Source organism: Sebastes umbrosus, chromosome 6 (assembly GCF_015220745.1).
Source record: "Sebastes umbrosus isolate fSebUmb1 chromosome 6, fSebUmb1.pri, whole genome shotgun sequence".
Lineage (NCBI taxonomy): Eukaryota > Metazoa > Chordata > Actinopteri > Perciformes > Sebastidae > Sebastes > Sebastes umbrosus.
Genome location: NC_051274.1, coordinates 30164870 through 30181813, shown reverse-complemented (window position 1 = coordinate 30181813; position 16944 = coordinate 30164870). Strand labels below are relative to the sequence as shown.

At 39.3% G+C, this 16944-nt stretch overlaps 2 protein-coding genes across 6 annotated transcripts; one reads left to right on the top strand and one right to left on the bottom strand.

Annotated features, from left to right (window-relative positions):
• Positions 1–1656: 1656 nt before the first annotated feature.
• zgc:113363 (uncharacterized protein LOC791449 homolog) lies at positions 1657–7462 on the bottom strand. Of its 4 annotated transcripts, none has more exons than XM_037772734.1 (6): positions 7409–7462; positions 6861–6906; positions 6425–6552; positions 4859–5008; positions 4567–4785; positions 1657–2226 (listed from the first exon to the last, which is right to left on the bottom strand). In XM_037772734.1, exons 3-6 carry the CDS (start codon positions 6549–6551, stop codon positions 1952–1954), a joined length of 771 nt encoding a protein of 256 aa, XP_037628662.1. In that variant the 5' UTR covers position 6552; positions 6861–6906; positions 7409–7462; the 3' UTR covers positions 1657–1951. The 4 variants fall into 4 exon arrangements, with proteins under 4 accessions (XP_037628662.1, XP_037628664.1, XP_037628665.1 ...); XM_037772736.1 differs by having other exon boundaries at positions 4859–4993; XM_037772737.1 differs by lacking the exon at positions 4859–5008.
• A 1005-nt stretch (positions 7463–8467) lies between these two features.
• cxxc1a (CXXC finger protein 1a) lies at positions 8468–16503 on the top strand. Of its 2 annotated transcripts, XM_037772688.1 has the most exons (15): positions 8468–8663; positions 10407–10579; positions 10701–10801; positions 11017–11177; positions 11664–11819; positions 11937–11993; positions 12211–12393; positions 12472–12573; positions 12648–12883; positions 13535–13742; positions 13841–13951; positions 14187–14236; positions 14334–14430; positions 15227–15379; positions 15487–16503. In XM_037772688.1, exons 1-15 carry the CDS (start codon positions 8661–8663, stop codon positions 15631–15633), a joined length of 1938 nt encoding a protein of 645 aa, XP_037628616.1. In that variant the 5' UTR covers positions 8468–8660; the 3' UTR covers positions 15634–16503. The 2 variants fall into 2 exon arrangements, with proteins under 2 accessions (XP_037628616.1, XP_037628617.1); XM_037772689.1 differs by lacking the exon at positions 11937–11993 and having other exon boundaries at positions 8469–8663.
• The last annotated feature ends 441 nt before the right edge of the window (positions 16504–16944 follow it).

Below are 16944 nucleotides of genomic sequence, written 5' to 3'. Positions count from 1 at the left end.
TATGTTTCAGACTTTATTTTCAGACTTTTTTTTTTTTGAATATTTTTCAGACTTTTTTTTTTTTAATATTTTTCAGACTTTTTTTTTTTTTAATATTTTTCAGACTTTTTTTTCAGACTTTTTTTTCAGACTTTTTTTTCCGAATATTTTTCAGACTTTTTTTTTTTTTGAATATTTTTCAGACTTTTTTTTCAGAATTTTTTCTCCGAATATTTTAAAGACTTTTTTTTCAGACTTTTTTTTCAGAATATTTTTCAGACTTTTTTTTCAGACTTTTTTTTCTGAATATTTTTCAGACTTTTTTTTCAGACTTTTTTTTTTTTCGAATATTTTTCAGACTTTTTTTTCAGACTTTTTTCTCCGAATATTTTTCAGACTTTTTTTTTTCGAATATTTTTCATACTTTTTTTTCAGACTTTTTTTCCAGAAGTTTTTCAGATCTTTTTTTTTTCGGACATTTTTCAGATCTTTATTTTCAGACTTTTATTTCGGACATTTTTTCAGACTTTGTTTTCAGACATTTTTCAGATCTTTTTTTTTTCGGACGTTTTTCAGATCTTTTTTTTCAAACTTTTTTGTCTGACATTTTTCAAATCTTTTTTTCAGAATTTTTTTGTCCGTATTCTTGCTGTATGAATAAAACTATATATATAAGTATATATACTGTAAATATATATAATGGCAATAAAGTAATAAATAAAGGAAATAAAATTCCTTTTCAGCAACCTCCTCTACATATTTAAAAATAGAAATTAATCTGAAAAGATTTACAACTAAAGTGAAATGGGGATAAAGAAATACAAGTTTTTGAACTAGATATTGTTTTAATATTTACAAATATGTTCATTAAAGTAGTAATTTAATACATTTACATGTGTTTTAAGTACATCATCTATAAAATCATAATATTAACACTAAGCTACAGGTGAGTGAAGCAGTCTGCTGTTATTGTGTTGTTGTCCACCAGGTGTCAGTAACTGTTAAGAATCTGTTTAACTCTTTAACATGTAAACACATCTGAATCATTCTGAAACAATGTTTAATTCAGTTTTAAATGGCTCGTTAAAGTATTTATTTGTTTTAAATAAATAAAAATGAATATATATTCTGATTAAATTCTCATTTCTGAGCATGCTCATATACAGTATACTGTATATATACAGTATATATATGTATGTATGTATGTATATACTGTATATATGTATATTGATGACAATAATAATAAAATATAGAATAACAGCAAACTTTGTTCTTTAATACAAACGTCTGACTGAAAGAAAGAGTACAACTGTTTCTGTGGAAACTATCAAACTGTTGTTATATTCTGACACATGTGTGTGTGTGTGTGTGTGTGTGTGTGTGTGTGTCTCTCTCTTTGATGTCGGGCACTCTGGATGGTCAGAGGTCAGGTGGCGTTGTCAGCTCAGTGAGTTCCTGTTTCCTGTTTGGACGTCCTGGCGTGCCGTTTCAACAAACACACACTTCCTTTCCCTGCAGGACCCACTTCCTGTACCCGCCTGATCCCGCCCCGTCGCTGAGGTGTCAATCACAGACACAGAACCATCAGCAGAGACGAGCTAAAGCTGAGAGGTCAGTTTATTATTTATATACACCTAATAAAGTTTAGTTTAGTCTTTATAATAAGAGAACAAATCATTTACCTGATGATTTATCACGTTAGTGACACATTCATTTATTGATTCCAGTTCATTGATCATCCATTAATATATCTATGAACTATATAATTGGTGCTTTTATTATAAAGTGTTCCCAAGTTTTCACAATTTGTTGACAGGTGGACAGATGGACTGATGGACATGTGGACAGGTGGACAATGGAAAAAAACAAAACAAACAAACAAAGACATCTCAGCAGCAGGACAAAGCGGCTCCGTCTACAGGTAACAGGCAATGCTCTGACATCATCTTGTAGTCCCTCTCTGATGGCTGCTCTATGAGGGGAAGCAGATGGAGCAGCACTCCAGACAGATCTCCAAGCAGTCAGACGAGCCGCAGCAGTCCTCCAGTATCCCACAATCCAACACGGCCTGACATGCCTCCTCCGTACAGGCTGCCTCTCCCGACACCTCCACGCAGATACAGCAGCCAACCGCATCTTCACAACACCCGGCCCCGCCCACTCCACACGCCAGACACTCCCCCACAGCCGAACACATGGAGAGCACCTCGCAGAACAGACAGGCCAGGAGACAGTGAGCGCAACAATCTGTAGAGACAATCAGAACAGACAGGCCAGGAGACAGTGAGCGCAACAGTCTGTAGAGACAATCAGAACAGACAGGCCAGGAGACAGTGAGCGCAACAATCTGTAGAGACAATCAGAACAGACAGGTCAGGAGACAGTGAGCGCAACAGTCTGTAGAGACAGAGACAATCAGAACAAACAGGTCAGGAGACAGTGAGCGCAACAATCTGTAGAGACAGAGACAATCAGAACAGACAGGTCAGGAGACAGTGAGCGCAACAGTCTATAGAGACAGAGACAATCAGAACAGACAAGTCGGGAGACAGTGAACGCAACACTCTGTAGAGACAATCAGAACTAACAGACCAGGAGACAGTGAACGCCACAGTATGTAAAGACAATCAGAACAGACAGGCTGGGAGACAGCGAACGCAACAGTCTGTAGAGACAATCAGAACAGGCAGGCCAGGAGACAGCGAATGCAACAGTCTCTAGGGACAATCAGAACAGACAGGCCAGGAGACAGCGAACGCAACAGTCTGTAGAGACAATCAGAACAGACATCTGAATCTGTGTTTTCAGAAGTTAATATTTCAGGATGTTAATTTATGTTTCCTTTCACAAGCAGACTGTAACTGATGATGACTGTTGACGGTCACTCAGAGTCCTGCTATCGTCGGGGTGGAGAAACCAGACCAACTGATGCTGGGAGCTCTTATCAGTGATACGCAGACCTCTGCGTTGAAGGGGTTCGCCTGATAAACAGTGAGATGGGAGTGTGTTCAGTTTTCGGCTTTCTGTCTGTCTATCCGTTCATCTGTCTGCTGTGTGCTCTATTTTTGTTCCATTTCAGGCGTTTACAATCTAAAATCTCTGACATCAGTAGATCTGCTTGTGGAAACTATCGTAGCTCGTTAGCTGTGTGTGTCATTGTCCACTTTTAAAGAGCACTCCAGGTATGATGTATTTCTGTAGTCCAACAGGAAGTTAGCATCGCCCTGGTTCCCTCCACTAAAAACCCAATGGGATTGTTCCATTGGGTTTTAGATTATTGCAGAAAATAACCAAGGACGAGTTGGCACGATGACATTTAGTAGTCTCATTTAGCCACTTGTTAGCAACCACCTTTTTTAAGAAACTCAAAGGGTTCAAAATTCAGCAGTAGGATATTTACTTAAGTATTTTATATCATAGAACAAAACGTTAAAATCTCTTCAGCACAGACCTTTTTTCAGGCATCTAACTAAAAACCCATTGACTTCCATACGAGGAACACGAAGTGAAGAAATGCTGACTCATTTCTGTGTTTTAGGAGGTATTCTTGTAGCACTCTATTGTCAGAGTATTAAACTAGTTTACACTCAGTTAGCAGACAGGATGACGTCATACTGATTCAGGTGTTATGGGGACTTATGGTCACGTTAGCTCAGACAGTTTTTGTGACTGTCACTGTGTCCCAAGCTAAGCTAGCTAAGTAGCCAGCCGTCCGACCAGCGGGCTGATGGCCAACGGGCTGGTGGCCAACGGCAGCGCTGTAAAGATAAATTGAGGGCGTATAGATCTTTGGATGCCTATAGTTAACTATCCTTCAGTAAAGTCAGTCAAAAAGAGAGTCGTACAATATCGATGAAGCATTTCAGAGATGGAGATAAAGGGTTGCTAATAGTTTAGCCTTCTGCTAACCGCACCTAATGGCTCACGGTAATGTTGTAATGTTTGGTAACATAAAAGAGGAGCCGCGGAGAGACTTTGTCATGTTGGACTTAAGAGTGCGAGAATGTGACTACTTCCTGGAGGCTGTGGCCAAGGCCTATTGAAGGAGGCTGGGACACGGGTGTTCAAGGGTCTTGGGGTATGGGGTTTGTATGACACATGCACAGTGTAGCTGAAGTTGCGGTCGTGCGTTGCGATTGGCTCAATTTCGGCAAGTGCTGACCAGATTTGATTGCGCATGTGTTGTACCCCAAAGATGACGCGTTGATGGCGCGTCACCCAGCATCCTTCAATAGACCTTGGCTGTGGCTACTTCCTGGAGGCTGACAAGGCCTATTGAAGGAGGATGGGTCACGCATCATCAACTTGTCATATCTTTGGGGGTATAACACATGCGCAATCAAATCTGGCCTGCACTCGCCGAAATTGTGCCAATCGCAACCCACGACCACAGCTTCAGTTACACTGCGCATGTGTCATACCCCATACCGCGAGACCCATGTCCGCCCGTGACCCAGCCTCCTCCATAGGCCTTGGAGGCTGTAGCTACCTACTTCCTGAAGGCTGCGGCTACTTCCTGAAGGCTGAGGCTACTTCCTGAAGGCAGTATGCAAACTCTCTACATTGTGAGAGATCTGATTGGCTCACCATCTCCAGCGACCTCCTTAATGTGGGTTGCGTCCGTCTTTATGGAGGCGTGGCTTCTCGTGGAGGAGAGACGCTTCTGATTGGTGCTGTGTCGATGATGATCATGATGATGATGATGAGGAAGGCTGCAGCTGTGTCTGTTACAGGTGGACGATCGAGAAGGAGGAGGAAGAGGAGGAGTGCAGACGGGAGGAGGAGACACTGATGAGCTGTCCACACCTGAGAGAGTGAGAGATGACATCAGAGGTGACATCAGACTGAGACATGTCAGGTTCAGGTATTCAACAGCTACCTTTCTGTTTGCGGAGTGCAGAGGCATGCTGGGTGGGCAGGAGGCGAGCGACGTCATTGGTGGTGGCGCTGTCTGTTACATCATCAGCGCTGTCACCATCCTCTGACCTATCAGAGAGCGGCGGAGGGGCCTCCTCTGCAGGAAGAGGATCTAAAACATCAGGAATCGGCACATAATGAGTACTTTTACTGTTGGTATTTTAAGTATATTTTTATTCCAATATTTTTATACTTTTACAACAAAAAAAAGTTTGAATGAAGAGAATAATCTCCACCAGCTGTTGTACTGCAGTACTAATGTACTTTCCAGCACTGCAGAAGAAGAAGAAGAAGAAGAAGAAGAAGAGGTGATTAAGAGAGGATGGAAATATGACGTGTCTATTTATTTTATTAAGGTGAGAAAGAAATCTAAATTAAACCAGCGAGACGTATTTCTGCCTTTATGAATAAAAGTTAGGGATTTTCATTTGGCTGGAGGAAGTCCGGCCTGTTCGGACGTCCTGAAACAGGAAGTGGTTCAGAGAGGATGTGGATCCAGATGTGAGATAGTTGTACTCATAGACATATATACATGGACGCCGCATTGGATGCTTCAGCCTCTTGCTGCGATACGTCAACGTTGGCGCCATATTGGACCGGGCAAGACTGGCCTGTAACCCTATACTAGTAAACTGGGGAGCTGCCGTTTTTCTGTATAAAAAGCACTATAACGTCTACATTTATCAACCGATTTTAACGAGACGTTATTATATTAAAGGGTTTATGATCTACGAGGCGTAGAACATTTTTTTTGTCTCCAGATACTTAGAATATCGATAGTTAAGCTACAATCGTTGTTAGACGCTCAGGAGACGAGTGTGTACCGTAGGCTGACATGAACTGAATTACTAACGTGATAGAAAATAATTAATTTATCATAAGGAATCGTTAAAACTCACGTTTGTCAAATCTATCTTTGGATTATTTTCCTTGTTTAAGGTTAATACTTGTAGAGAGGGTCCTGAATAATATAATATAATATAATATAATAAAATATAATATACAATGAAATGTCTTCCTCCGTTTTAGCGATCATGCTTTCAATCTATAGGCTATTGCAATTACTATTATGTACTTACTAATAACAGCAAACAGAATAACAGGTAAATAGTACATCAATAAATAATAATAATAATAAATATTGGTAACAATAAATATTAGTATAATAATAATAGTTACGATCCATGAACCAGAAGCAGTGACGTTGAGGTATTTAACAGTTTTTCGCCAATATCTTTGTTAAAAGAAAAAAAAATTGTAACGTTAACTTAATGTTCGTACGTTCTCGTAGATCATAAACATTTGAATATAAATTGACTCGTTGAGAAATTTAGACGTTATAGTGCTTTTTATCGAGAAAAACGGCAGCTCCCCCATTCACTTGTATGTGTTTACGGGCCAGTCTTGCCCTGTCCAATATGGCACCCACGTTGACGTACGATCCAGGAGTCAATGCAGCGTGTATTTATATATATATGTCTATGGTTATAAAAAACAGGTTGATCAACACAGGAAGTGAACGACTCACCTGTGTTGGGATGTGGGAGTGTCCCATTGGCTGTTGGCTGGCTCGAGATGCATTCTGATTGGATCGCATTCTTATTGGCTCCACTCTCAGTGATGTCAGAGCCACTGTAGTGTGATGTCACATCCATCCTGCCAATGAAACGAGCTCATTAGGACAATTAAACACCGTTTAACAGCTGCTGTGACTCATTTCAACGACAACAACAACAAAAACGATAATAATAATAATAATAATATTATGATATTATTATTAATAATAATAATAATAGTAGTAATGATAGTGATATTAATAATAATGATAGTGATAATAATAACAACAATAGTAATAATAATAATGACAATGATAGTGATATTAATAATAATGATAGTGATATTAATAATAATGATAGTGATAATAATAATAAAATAATAATAATAATAAAAATGTTGATAATAACCTTTATTCATAGACCAGCGTTCAGACATGCAGCGCAGCTCAAAATGCTACAAAACAATAGTAAAAGAGATTTAAACAACAGTTAAAATCTGAATGGGTGTAAAATAATACAGTAAATATATATAATAATCGCTCCATTGTGTCTCTGTTATTAGTATGGAAAGTCATACATTGTGATGTCTACTTAGAGTTTATTTATTAAACTGTTAAAACAGAGAAACGTCATTTAATCAGCTGCATGATTTATTAAAATCTATTGAATCTGTTTTATTTTTACTGTTTACATGATGAACTCCTCAGTCTGAATGATATGAAGTAACAAGATCAGATCAAACTGTATTCATCTAGATGGACAATAAACCAAAATATAAACAATACAGATTATTAATAAGGTGCAAAACCAAATGTATACAATGCCAGAAATATAAACATGAACTGTTTATGACTCATTTTGTGCTCTAAGAAGGAAACATGTGAATCATCTGAAAATTATTTCAATAATATCATCAGAGAAAATAAAAAATAAAGTCTAAAATAAAAGTTTCCCACCTGCTGCCTCCTCCTCTTCTTCTTCTTCTTCTTCTTCTTCTTCTTCTTCTTCTTGTTATTCTTCTTCTTCTTGTTATTCTTCTTCTTCTTCTTCTAATTCTTCTTCTTCAGTCAGTTGCTGGTTTGAAACTTTTCTTGTCACGTTTCTCAGTAAACAGTTTGCTGCTGAGTCCAGAGTGCTGGGTGTGTGTGTGACGCCTCCTCCTTTAAAGAGCAGCACACACACACACACACACTCACACACTCACACACACACGCACACACACACACACACACACACACACAAATAACCCAGCAGGAGGGTGGAGTCCAATGTATAAACATTTTATTATTATTATTATTATTGACTATAATATAGATAAATATAAATTTTAAGAAATATATTTCAATTCTATTTTTAATGAAAATCAATAATTTGTATATTTTAAGACGATGCCACCTGCTGGACTGAAAACTACACTGTTCTTTTACTGGTTCTGGTGCTTTTACTGGTGTTCTGGTAGTGGTGCTGTTTCTGGTACTGGCTCTGGTTATGGTACTGGTTCTCATACTGGGACTTATTTTGTTACTGGTCCTGGTAGTGGATCTGATACTGGTTCTGGTAGTGAATCAGGAGCTGGTTCTGGTAGTGCTTTTTGTTAGTGGATCTGGTACTGGTACTGGTTCTGCTTCTGGTAGTGTTTTTGGTAGTGGATCTGGTAGTGGTTCTTGTAGTGGTTCCGTAACTGGTACTGGTTCTGGTTCTGGTTGCCGTACTGTTACTGGTTCTGGTAGTGTTTCTAGTATTGGTTTTGGTAGTGGTTCTGTTAGGAGTTCTGGTACTGGTTCTGCTGCTATGAATGAAATACAAATTATCTGTAATTTGAGAATGTGAAAAATATTTGGGGGAACTTTATGTTACAGAGCTCTGGACTACATTACCCAGACTGCACCACGCTTCACATAACTGTAGTTCATTATTATGATGATGATGATGATGATGATGATGATTCTTATTCTTATTCTTGTTATTGTGATATTAAAGTTCTACTATGATAACAGTCCTGCAGAGGTCGCTGCTCTCTGGCTGCTGCAGCTTTATTTCCTCACAGAAGAAGAAGACTGAAGGAACCCGAGAGGAACCCGTTTCTCTTTGTTTGTTTCGGACTTGTGCAGATTTTCTTAAAAATGTAAAAATGAGTGAAATGTGAACGGAGGTCTGGTGAGGGGGACTGTTTCTTCTTCTGGTGTTTGAAGCAGCTGCAGCTTCATCATGGTGAGTCTTCTTCGTCTTCTTCGTCTTCTTCACCGACAGACAGACAGACAGATGTTTCACTGATGGAGGAGAATAACAGAGCATCTGGACCACTTTAACAACCCGCAGCATCACAGAAAAACACATGACTGAAAATATGTAGAAAAGTGAACAGAGTTTGGTTTAAGACTGAGCAGCTGCAGGAAAACAACTGCAGAGATATGAAGAACTGCAACGGGAAATCTTCTCTTTTTGTAAACACACTGTCAACATGTTGACAGAGTCCAGATTCATGTGCATACTGGTTTTTAATGTGGACCTGGTTTTTAATGTGCATACATTTAATGTGCATACTGGGTTTTAATGTGCATAATATTTTGTAATGTGCATACATTTAATGTGCATACATTTAATGTGCATACTGGTTTTTAATGTGCATACTAGTTTTTAATGTGCATACTGTTTTTTAATGTGGACCTGGTTTTTAAAGTGCACTGGTTTTTAATGTGCATACATTTAATGTGCATACTGGTTTTTAATGTGCATACTGGTTTTTAATGTGGACCTGGTTTTTAATGTGCATACATTTAATGTGCATGCTGGTTTTTAATGTGGACTGTTCTTTAATGTGCATACTAGTTTTTAATGTGCATGCTGGTTTTTAATGTGCATAATATTTTGTAATGTGCATACATTTAATGTGCATACTGGTTTTTAATGTGCATACTAGTTTTTAATGTGCATACTGGTTTTTAATGTGGACCTGGTTTTTAAAGTGCACTGGTTTTTAATGTGCATACATTTAATGTGCATACTGGGTTTTAATGTGCATACTGGTTTTTAATGTGGACCTGGTTTTTAATGTGCATACATTTAATGTGCATGCTGGTTTTTAATGTGGACTGTTCTTTAATGTGCATACTAGTTTTTAATGTGCATGCTGGTTTTTAATGTGCATACTGGTTTTTAATGTGCATACTAGTTTTTAATGTGCATACTGGTTTTTAATGTGCATACTGGTTTTTAATGTGGACTGAATAGAGAGGAGACAAAACATTTTTTTCTTTTTTCATCAACAGAATAACAGATTCTCAAATCTATGAGGGGGTTTAAAGAAGTCCCCTAAGTGTCCATGTCATGGTTCTTGATCTAGTTTTTAGAGTCTTCATGGTCATCAAGTCCACATTTGGCCAGTAAGGATAAAATAGTTTGAGATCTAGACCTGGTCTGATGTGGTCTGATGTGGTCTGATGTGGTCTGATGTGGTCTGATGTGGCCTGGGTGGAGAAAACAGTGAGATGGACCTTTATTCTTTTTTCACAAAACTGAAAAAAAAAAGAAAAAGATTTGCATAGTCTCTGAAGTCCACTTACTAGTCCAGGTTTCACAAGTTTAGAAGTAAAAAGGATTTTGATTTAGACCTGGTTCTGATGTTGTTTGATGTGGTCTGATGTGGTCTGATGTGGTCTGAATAGAGAGGAGAAAAAAAAAACACATTTTTATTTTTTCATCAGCAGAATAACGGATTCTCAAATCTGTGAGGGCGTTTAAAGAAGTCTCGAAGTGTCAGTGTCATGGTTCTTGATCTAGTTTTTAGAGTCTTCATGGTTACCAAGTCCACATTTGGCCATTCAGGAGCAAATCGTTTGAGATCTAGACCTGGTCTGATGTGGTCTGATGTGGTCTGAAGGGAGAAAAAGGTAATAGTCTGTAATAGTTTAACTGAGCTGCAGAGGATCATCTGTTTCTCTCTTTGTGTCTCAGTCAGAGGAGGCGGCAGGAGCAGAGCAAGCTGGCCCGGAGGAGGAAGAGGAGGGAGAAGGAAGAGGAGGAGGTGAAGAGGAAGAAGAAGGAGGAGGAAGAAAAGTTGCCATGCGGACCCCCAAAGGTCCTGTCTACTGTGTCTGCAGGAAACCAGACATCAACTGTTTCATGATGTAATAAACCTCACGTGTCCATCTATGATTAATAGATTCAATGGAAAAACAGCAGTTAACACTAACCTGTCTGTCTGTCTGTCTGTCTGTCTGTCTGTCTGTCTGTCTGTCTGTCTGTCAGAGGCTGTGACAGCTGTACTGAGTGGTTTCATGGAAGCTGTGTTGGAGTCTCAGAGAAAGCAGCTAAGTCCATCAGAGTGTGGTACTGTCCGTCCTGCAGAGGTCAGTCTGATATATAATATCTAAAATAGAAGTAGCACGACATCAACAGAATTTATGTAGTTGTAGGCTATTTACTAACACGCAGGGTAAAATCACAGGACACAACCTCTTATACCTCCATGGTCTGTGGTCTATTGGACTCCATTCTGGATCCTTGACGTGAAAAAGTTTGAGATTGATCTCAAAATCTGTGTGCTGGATTTTTCTAACTTCAGACAAAGACTCGTCTCTTGAGATTAAATACCGTCCGAAGAAGACCAAGGAGAAGGAAGAGAAAGAGGAGAAAGAAGAGTCGGAGCCGGAGAGGGAGGACAAACCTGACGGAGATGGGAGCTCCACACCCCCGGCCAGAATTGACAGGAGGCGGGGCTCACAGGTAACCTGGCAACTAGATTGACAGGAGGTGGGGCTCACAGGTAACCTGGCAACTAGATTGACAGGAGGTGGGGCTCACAGGTAACCTGGCAACTAGATTGACAGGAGGCGGGGCTCACAGGTAACCTGGCAACTAGAACCTGGACCATCTGGCAGGAGCTCAGAGTAGAGCCACTGCCAGCTGAGGTGGTTCAGCATCTTATCAGGATCCTCCTGGACGCCTCCTTTTGGAGGTTTTCCGGGCACGTCCAACTGGTAAGAGGCCCCGGGGTAAACCCAGACCACACTGGAGAGATTATATATCTGGTCTGCCCTGGGAACGCCTCGGGGTCCCTCAGGAAGAGCTGGATAATGTTGCTGGGGAGAGGTACATCTAAAATTCCCTGCTAAGCCTGCTGCCCCCGCGACCCGACGCCGGATAAGAGGAAGTGGAAGGATGGATGTCTGACATTTAGTATATTTTGTTTGTACAACATTTCTGCTTCAGATCAAGCGTTCAGCCCGGATGTGTGGGGAGTGTGACGCCTGTCTGAGGACGGAGGACTGCGCTCTATGTGATTTCTGTAAAGACATGAAGAAGTTCGGAGGTCCAAACAAAATCCGTCAGAAGTGTCGTCTGAGGCAGTGTGAGGTCCGAGCCCGGGTGAGTCACCTCACGGTTACAGGTTTATTGAGATAATAAGATGAGAGGATGCGAGAGCTTTCTGCTCACTTTAGGCTCTATAATCAGTATGAATAATGACTTATTGTGTCTTATTAGACAATGCAAACCAACCAATCCAACACAACAGTATCAACAACCTCGTCCTCAATGAAAGTGAGATTTTTGTTTTTTCAGACGTCACTTTAGTCATGCTGTTTAATCCTGGCAGAGAATAATGATACAGTTAAGTGTACCGTGCATTAAAACCACATTCCTAATATCCTTGTATCATGTCCAGTGCAGGTGTACCTAATAAAGTGGCCACTCCAGCCGTTAAATAGGACTTACTGATATTGTCGATGTTGTTATTAATTCATTGATCTTTGAGCAGAAGATGCTTCGTGTCAAAGACGAGGAGATGGCTCGCAGTGGTGGCAGGGGGCGGGGCCTGTCGAGGAAAGGGTCGGGGCATCAGACAGAGGAGGAGGAGGAGGATGATGATGAAGACGACCCCTTCAGTGAGAGTGAGCTGGAGCTGTATGAGCAGTACAAAGCTGCTGGATACAGAGACCTGGTATGTGACTGAGCGTTTGTGACCAATCAGCTGCCAGAACAGGCACTTCCTGTGGTGTGACGCATCTTCCTGTTGTAGGTGTGGCACAGCGAGGAAGAGGACGCTCAGTCGGACTCTCTGAGGAAGAAGGCGGTGAAGGTGAAACACGTCAAGAGACGAGAGAAGAAGACGGAGAAGAAGGTGAGCACGATTTTGAACTAGCAGACTGATGATGTCACTGATGATGTCACTAACGCAACTGTCCTCTGCTGTAGAAGCCTGTCCCTGTCTCTGTCCCTGTCTCTGTCCCTAAAGAAGAGGTGAAGCCTCGCCGTCACAAAGTGAAACAGCGTCACAGGGAGCGCGTGCGTCACAGCGAGCGAGGAGGAGATGGCGGGGCTAAAGAGGTGGGCGGGGCTATGCGGCAGTGTCTGGGACCAGGATGTGTCCATCTGGCGAGGACCAACTCCAAATACTGTTCTGACGACTGTGGAATGAAGCTCGCCGCCAAGTGAGTCACACGTTTAACTACCTTTGAAGGTGAAGATACACCTGAGAAGAAAACTCTGAGTTAGTTAACTCTGATAACCCAGTTGAGCAAGTCAACGACTTACAAAAACAAGTCAAGGACGTCGACACAAACAAGTCCACGACTTACAAAAACAAGTCAAAGACATCGACACAAACAAGTCAACGACATCGACACAAACAAGTCAACGACATCGTAACAAACAAGTCAACGACATTGACACAAACAAGTCAACGAGGTCGACACAAACAAGTCAACGACATCGACATCGACACAAACAAGTCAACGGAATCGTCAAACGAGTCAACGACGTCGACACAAACAAGTCACAGACGTCAACAAAAACAAGTCAACGACGTCGACACAAACAAGTCAACAACGTCGACAAAAACAAGTCAGCGACATCGACAAAAAACAGTCAACGACGTCGACACAAACAAGTCACCGTCATCGTCACAAATCCAGTTTGAGTGAAAACAATCAATGAAAGTGAAGTAAAGTCTTATTAACAGACTGATTTCTCTCTCTCTCTGTATGTCTCTCTCTCTGTCTCTCTCTCTCTCCCTGTCTGTCTTTCTGTCTCTCTCTCTCTGTCTCTCTCTCTCTCTCCCTGTCTGTCTATCTCTCTGTCAGTCGTATCTATGAGATACTACCTCAGAGGATCCAGCAGTGGCAGCAAAGTCCGTGCGTTGCCGAGGAGATGGGGCGCAGACAGCTGGAGCGAATCAGGAAGGAGCAGCAGGCAGCAAGGCTCCGCCTCACGCTGATGGAGAAACGTTTCCACGAGCTCGAAGGCATCATCGCCAACGCCAAACAGCAGCAGGTCCAACACCACGAGGAGGTGAGACAGGAAGAGAGACAGACAGGAAGCTTTCAGTTTGATTCATCTGTTTTCTCTGATCAGTCTGTCTGTCTGTCTGTCCGTCTCTCTCTCTCCAGGTGACTGAAGGTGACGGTGATGACACAGACCTTCAGGTCTTCTGCGTTTCCTGTAGTCATCCCGTCAACCCCAAGGTGGCTCTTAGACACATGGAGAGATGCTACGCGAAGGTCAGTGTGTCTTTACTCACCAGGATGAAAAGTGTCAGATGCAGCACAGATATCCCATAATTCAAGGACTTACTGCTGTGTGTGTTTATGTAATTGTTTCAGGGGGAAATGGAAATCGTAAGAAAAGTAAAAATGAAGAATTTATCTGTTAATTTGCAGGTTCTTCAGCCAATAGCAGACAGTGTTAGCATCAGAAAGATTTAAAACTAATTACAACTGTCTCTGTGTTGAACAGTATGAGAGTCAGACATCGTTTGGTTCCATGTACCCAACACGAATAGAAGGGTAAGAACACCTGTCTGTTTGTCTGTCTGTCTTTTCAAGAGCTTAACGCTGTCAAACTGAGACCTGTCTGTCTCTCATGTGTCTGTCTGTGTTGCAGGGCGACCCGGTTGTTCTGTGATGTGTATAACCCTCAGAGTAAGACGTACTGTAAGCGGCTGCAGGTTCTGTGTCCTGAGCACTCCAGAGATCCAAAGGTACAAAACAACATCTCATTTAATCATCCATTATTAGACAGGAAACCAGTCTGTCATCATTAATCAGAACAGTAAATCTTTTTAATTTAGTCAGTAACTCAATTAAACACAGAAAATAAAGTACAGTTTATGTTTCTGAAATATAACAATATAAAATATAAAATATAACAATATAAAATAGAACAATACAACAATATAACAATATAAAATAGAACAATATAAATTATATCCATACAACAATATCTATATTACATTAGATATAAAATATAAAAATATGAAATTAAATGAAAGTATTGAAAATAATACAGCAATATAAAATGTAACAATATAAAATATAACAATACACCTATATATACTGCATATATATATAATTGTTATTGTTATACATACATATAATACATAATAAAATATAACAATACATTAATAAATATAACACTATATAACAAATATAAAACATATAATACATTATAAAATATAACAATATAACAAAATAAAAATATAACATAGCAATATCAAATGTAGCAATATAAAAATGTAACAATGTAACAATATAAAATATTACAATATAAAATGTAACAATATAAAAATGTAACAATATAACAATATAAAAATGTAACAATATAAAATATATAAAATGTAACACTGTAACAATATAAAATGTAACAATGTAACAATATAAAATGTAACAATATAAAATGTAACAATATAACTATACAATGTAACAATATAACAATATAATAATATAAAATATGTCTCTCTCCCTCTCCGTCTGTCTCCCTGCCTGTCTCCCTGTCAGATCCCAGCAGACGAGGTGTGCGGTTGTCCTCTGGTGAAAGACGTCTTTGAGCCGACAGGAGAGTTTTGTCGATTGTCTAAGAGGAAGTGTAACAAACATTACTGCTGGGAGAAACTTCGCCGCGCTGAGGTCGACCTCGAGAGAGTCCGAGTGGTAAACACACCTGTCAACAAAACTTTATCAACTGTCAACAAAACTTTATTAACACCAGCTTTGACTAACACCACAATAATGTCTGTCTGCCTGTCTCTCTCTCTCAGTGGTATAAACTGGACGAGCTGTTTGAGCAGGAGAGGAATCTGAGGACCGCTATGACCAATCGAGCCGGTTTATTGGCTCTGATGCTGCACCAGACCATCCAACACGACCCGATCACAACCGACCTGCGCTCTGCCAAGGACAGGTAGACAGACGGACAGGTAGACAGACAGGTGGACAGGTAGAGGGACAGTCATGAGTACACAACTCCCTGGCTCAGTCGACGTAAAGACATTGTTTATCAATAACAGTATTAATGATCTTTAACATCTGCTCCTGTTTTTAGGTTGTGTCTAGATGGTAACCCACAAATTGTGAAAACCTGTAAAAGCTATTCTAACTATCCAGCCAGAGTTTCACAAATTGGGGGTTCCCTTCTAGACATGTCCCTGTTTTTAAAGGGTTTTATTATTGAAGTACTACACTACCCATAACTGTTACTGTTGATGAAACACTACAGGGTTTTATATTTTTTAAATCAATACATACAGACAAAATATGGGATGTTTATGTAATGCAATACATGATAAATCCTTTCACAATAAGAGCTTATTGCAGGTCATTCCAGACAGTTTCACAGATGACAAACATCATTACAGCAGTTAAGTGGCACATTAATAATAAAACCACACAACATGAAGACAGCATAATAAAAACAGAAATAACTCAAATCGGCAGCTAAACTGACCAGAAATAAACTCTTTTATCGTGAAGGGAAGTTGGACAGAATATCATTATAACACTAATGTAACACATGATAACAATAATATTTTTTTCTTGGTATAAAATCTATATTTCTTCTGTATTTATTCATATGATCATGTGTTTATTTAATATTGAACACATGTGTGTTTTATGAAACAAACGTGAAAAATAAGAACTAAAACTTCATTATGTTATTCTTCGTTTATCTCATTTTATATCTCAGTGTTCTGCTACCGATGTTTTTTATATTTTGTATTATTTGTTCATGTTGTATTCAAACTGATGTTTCATTAAAAACTGATGATGTTTTATTATTTCTGCTGATTTTTATTAAACATGTTTTCTGTTAGAATATTATATTTTGTGGAGATTAAGATGATAAAAATATTTCTAACATAATACTGTTTTTGTCTGAGACAAATCTCCACTAATGGATTATTAAATATAAAATCGTCTGTTGCAAATGATGAACTGGATAAAAAAACACATTCTACAATAATTTTTATGTCAGATGGAAAAAGAAGAAATCACAAGAAGATTAAATGTCCAGTTTAAACGTCTTCAACACGTTATACTGGATAGTTCTGATCATTACAAATATATATCATAGATTTTACATTCTACAAATAATAATTAATTTTTATATAAAATGTAATTTATTATTACATTTTATATAATAATAAATTAAGAGGTTTCTTTTCGGACTACAAATTTCATGTCATATAATAATATGTAACAAACATAATTTCCTTTAT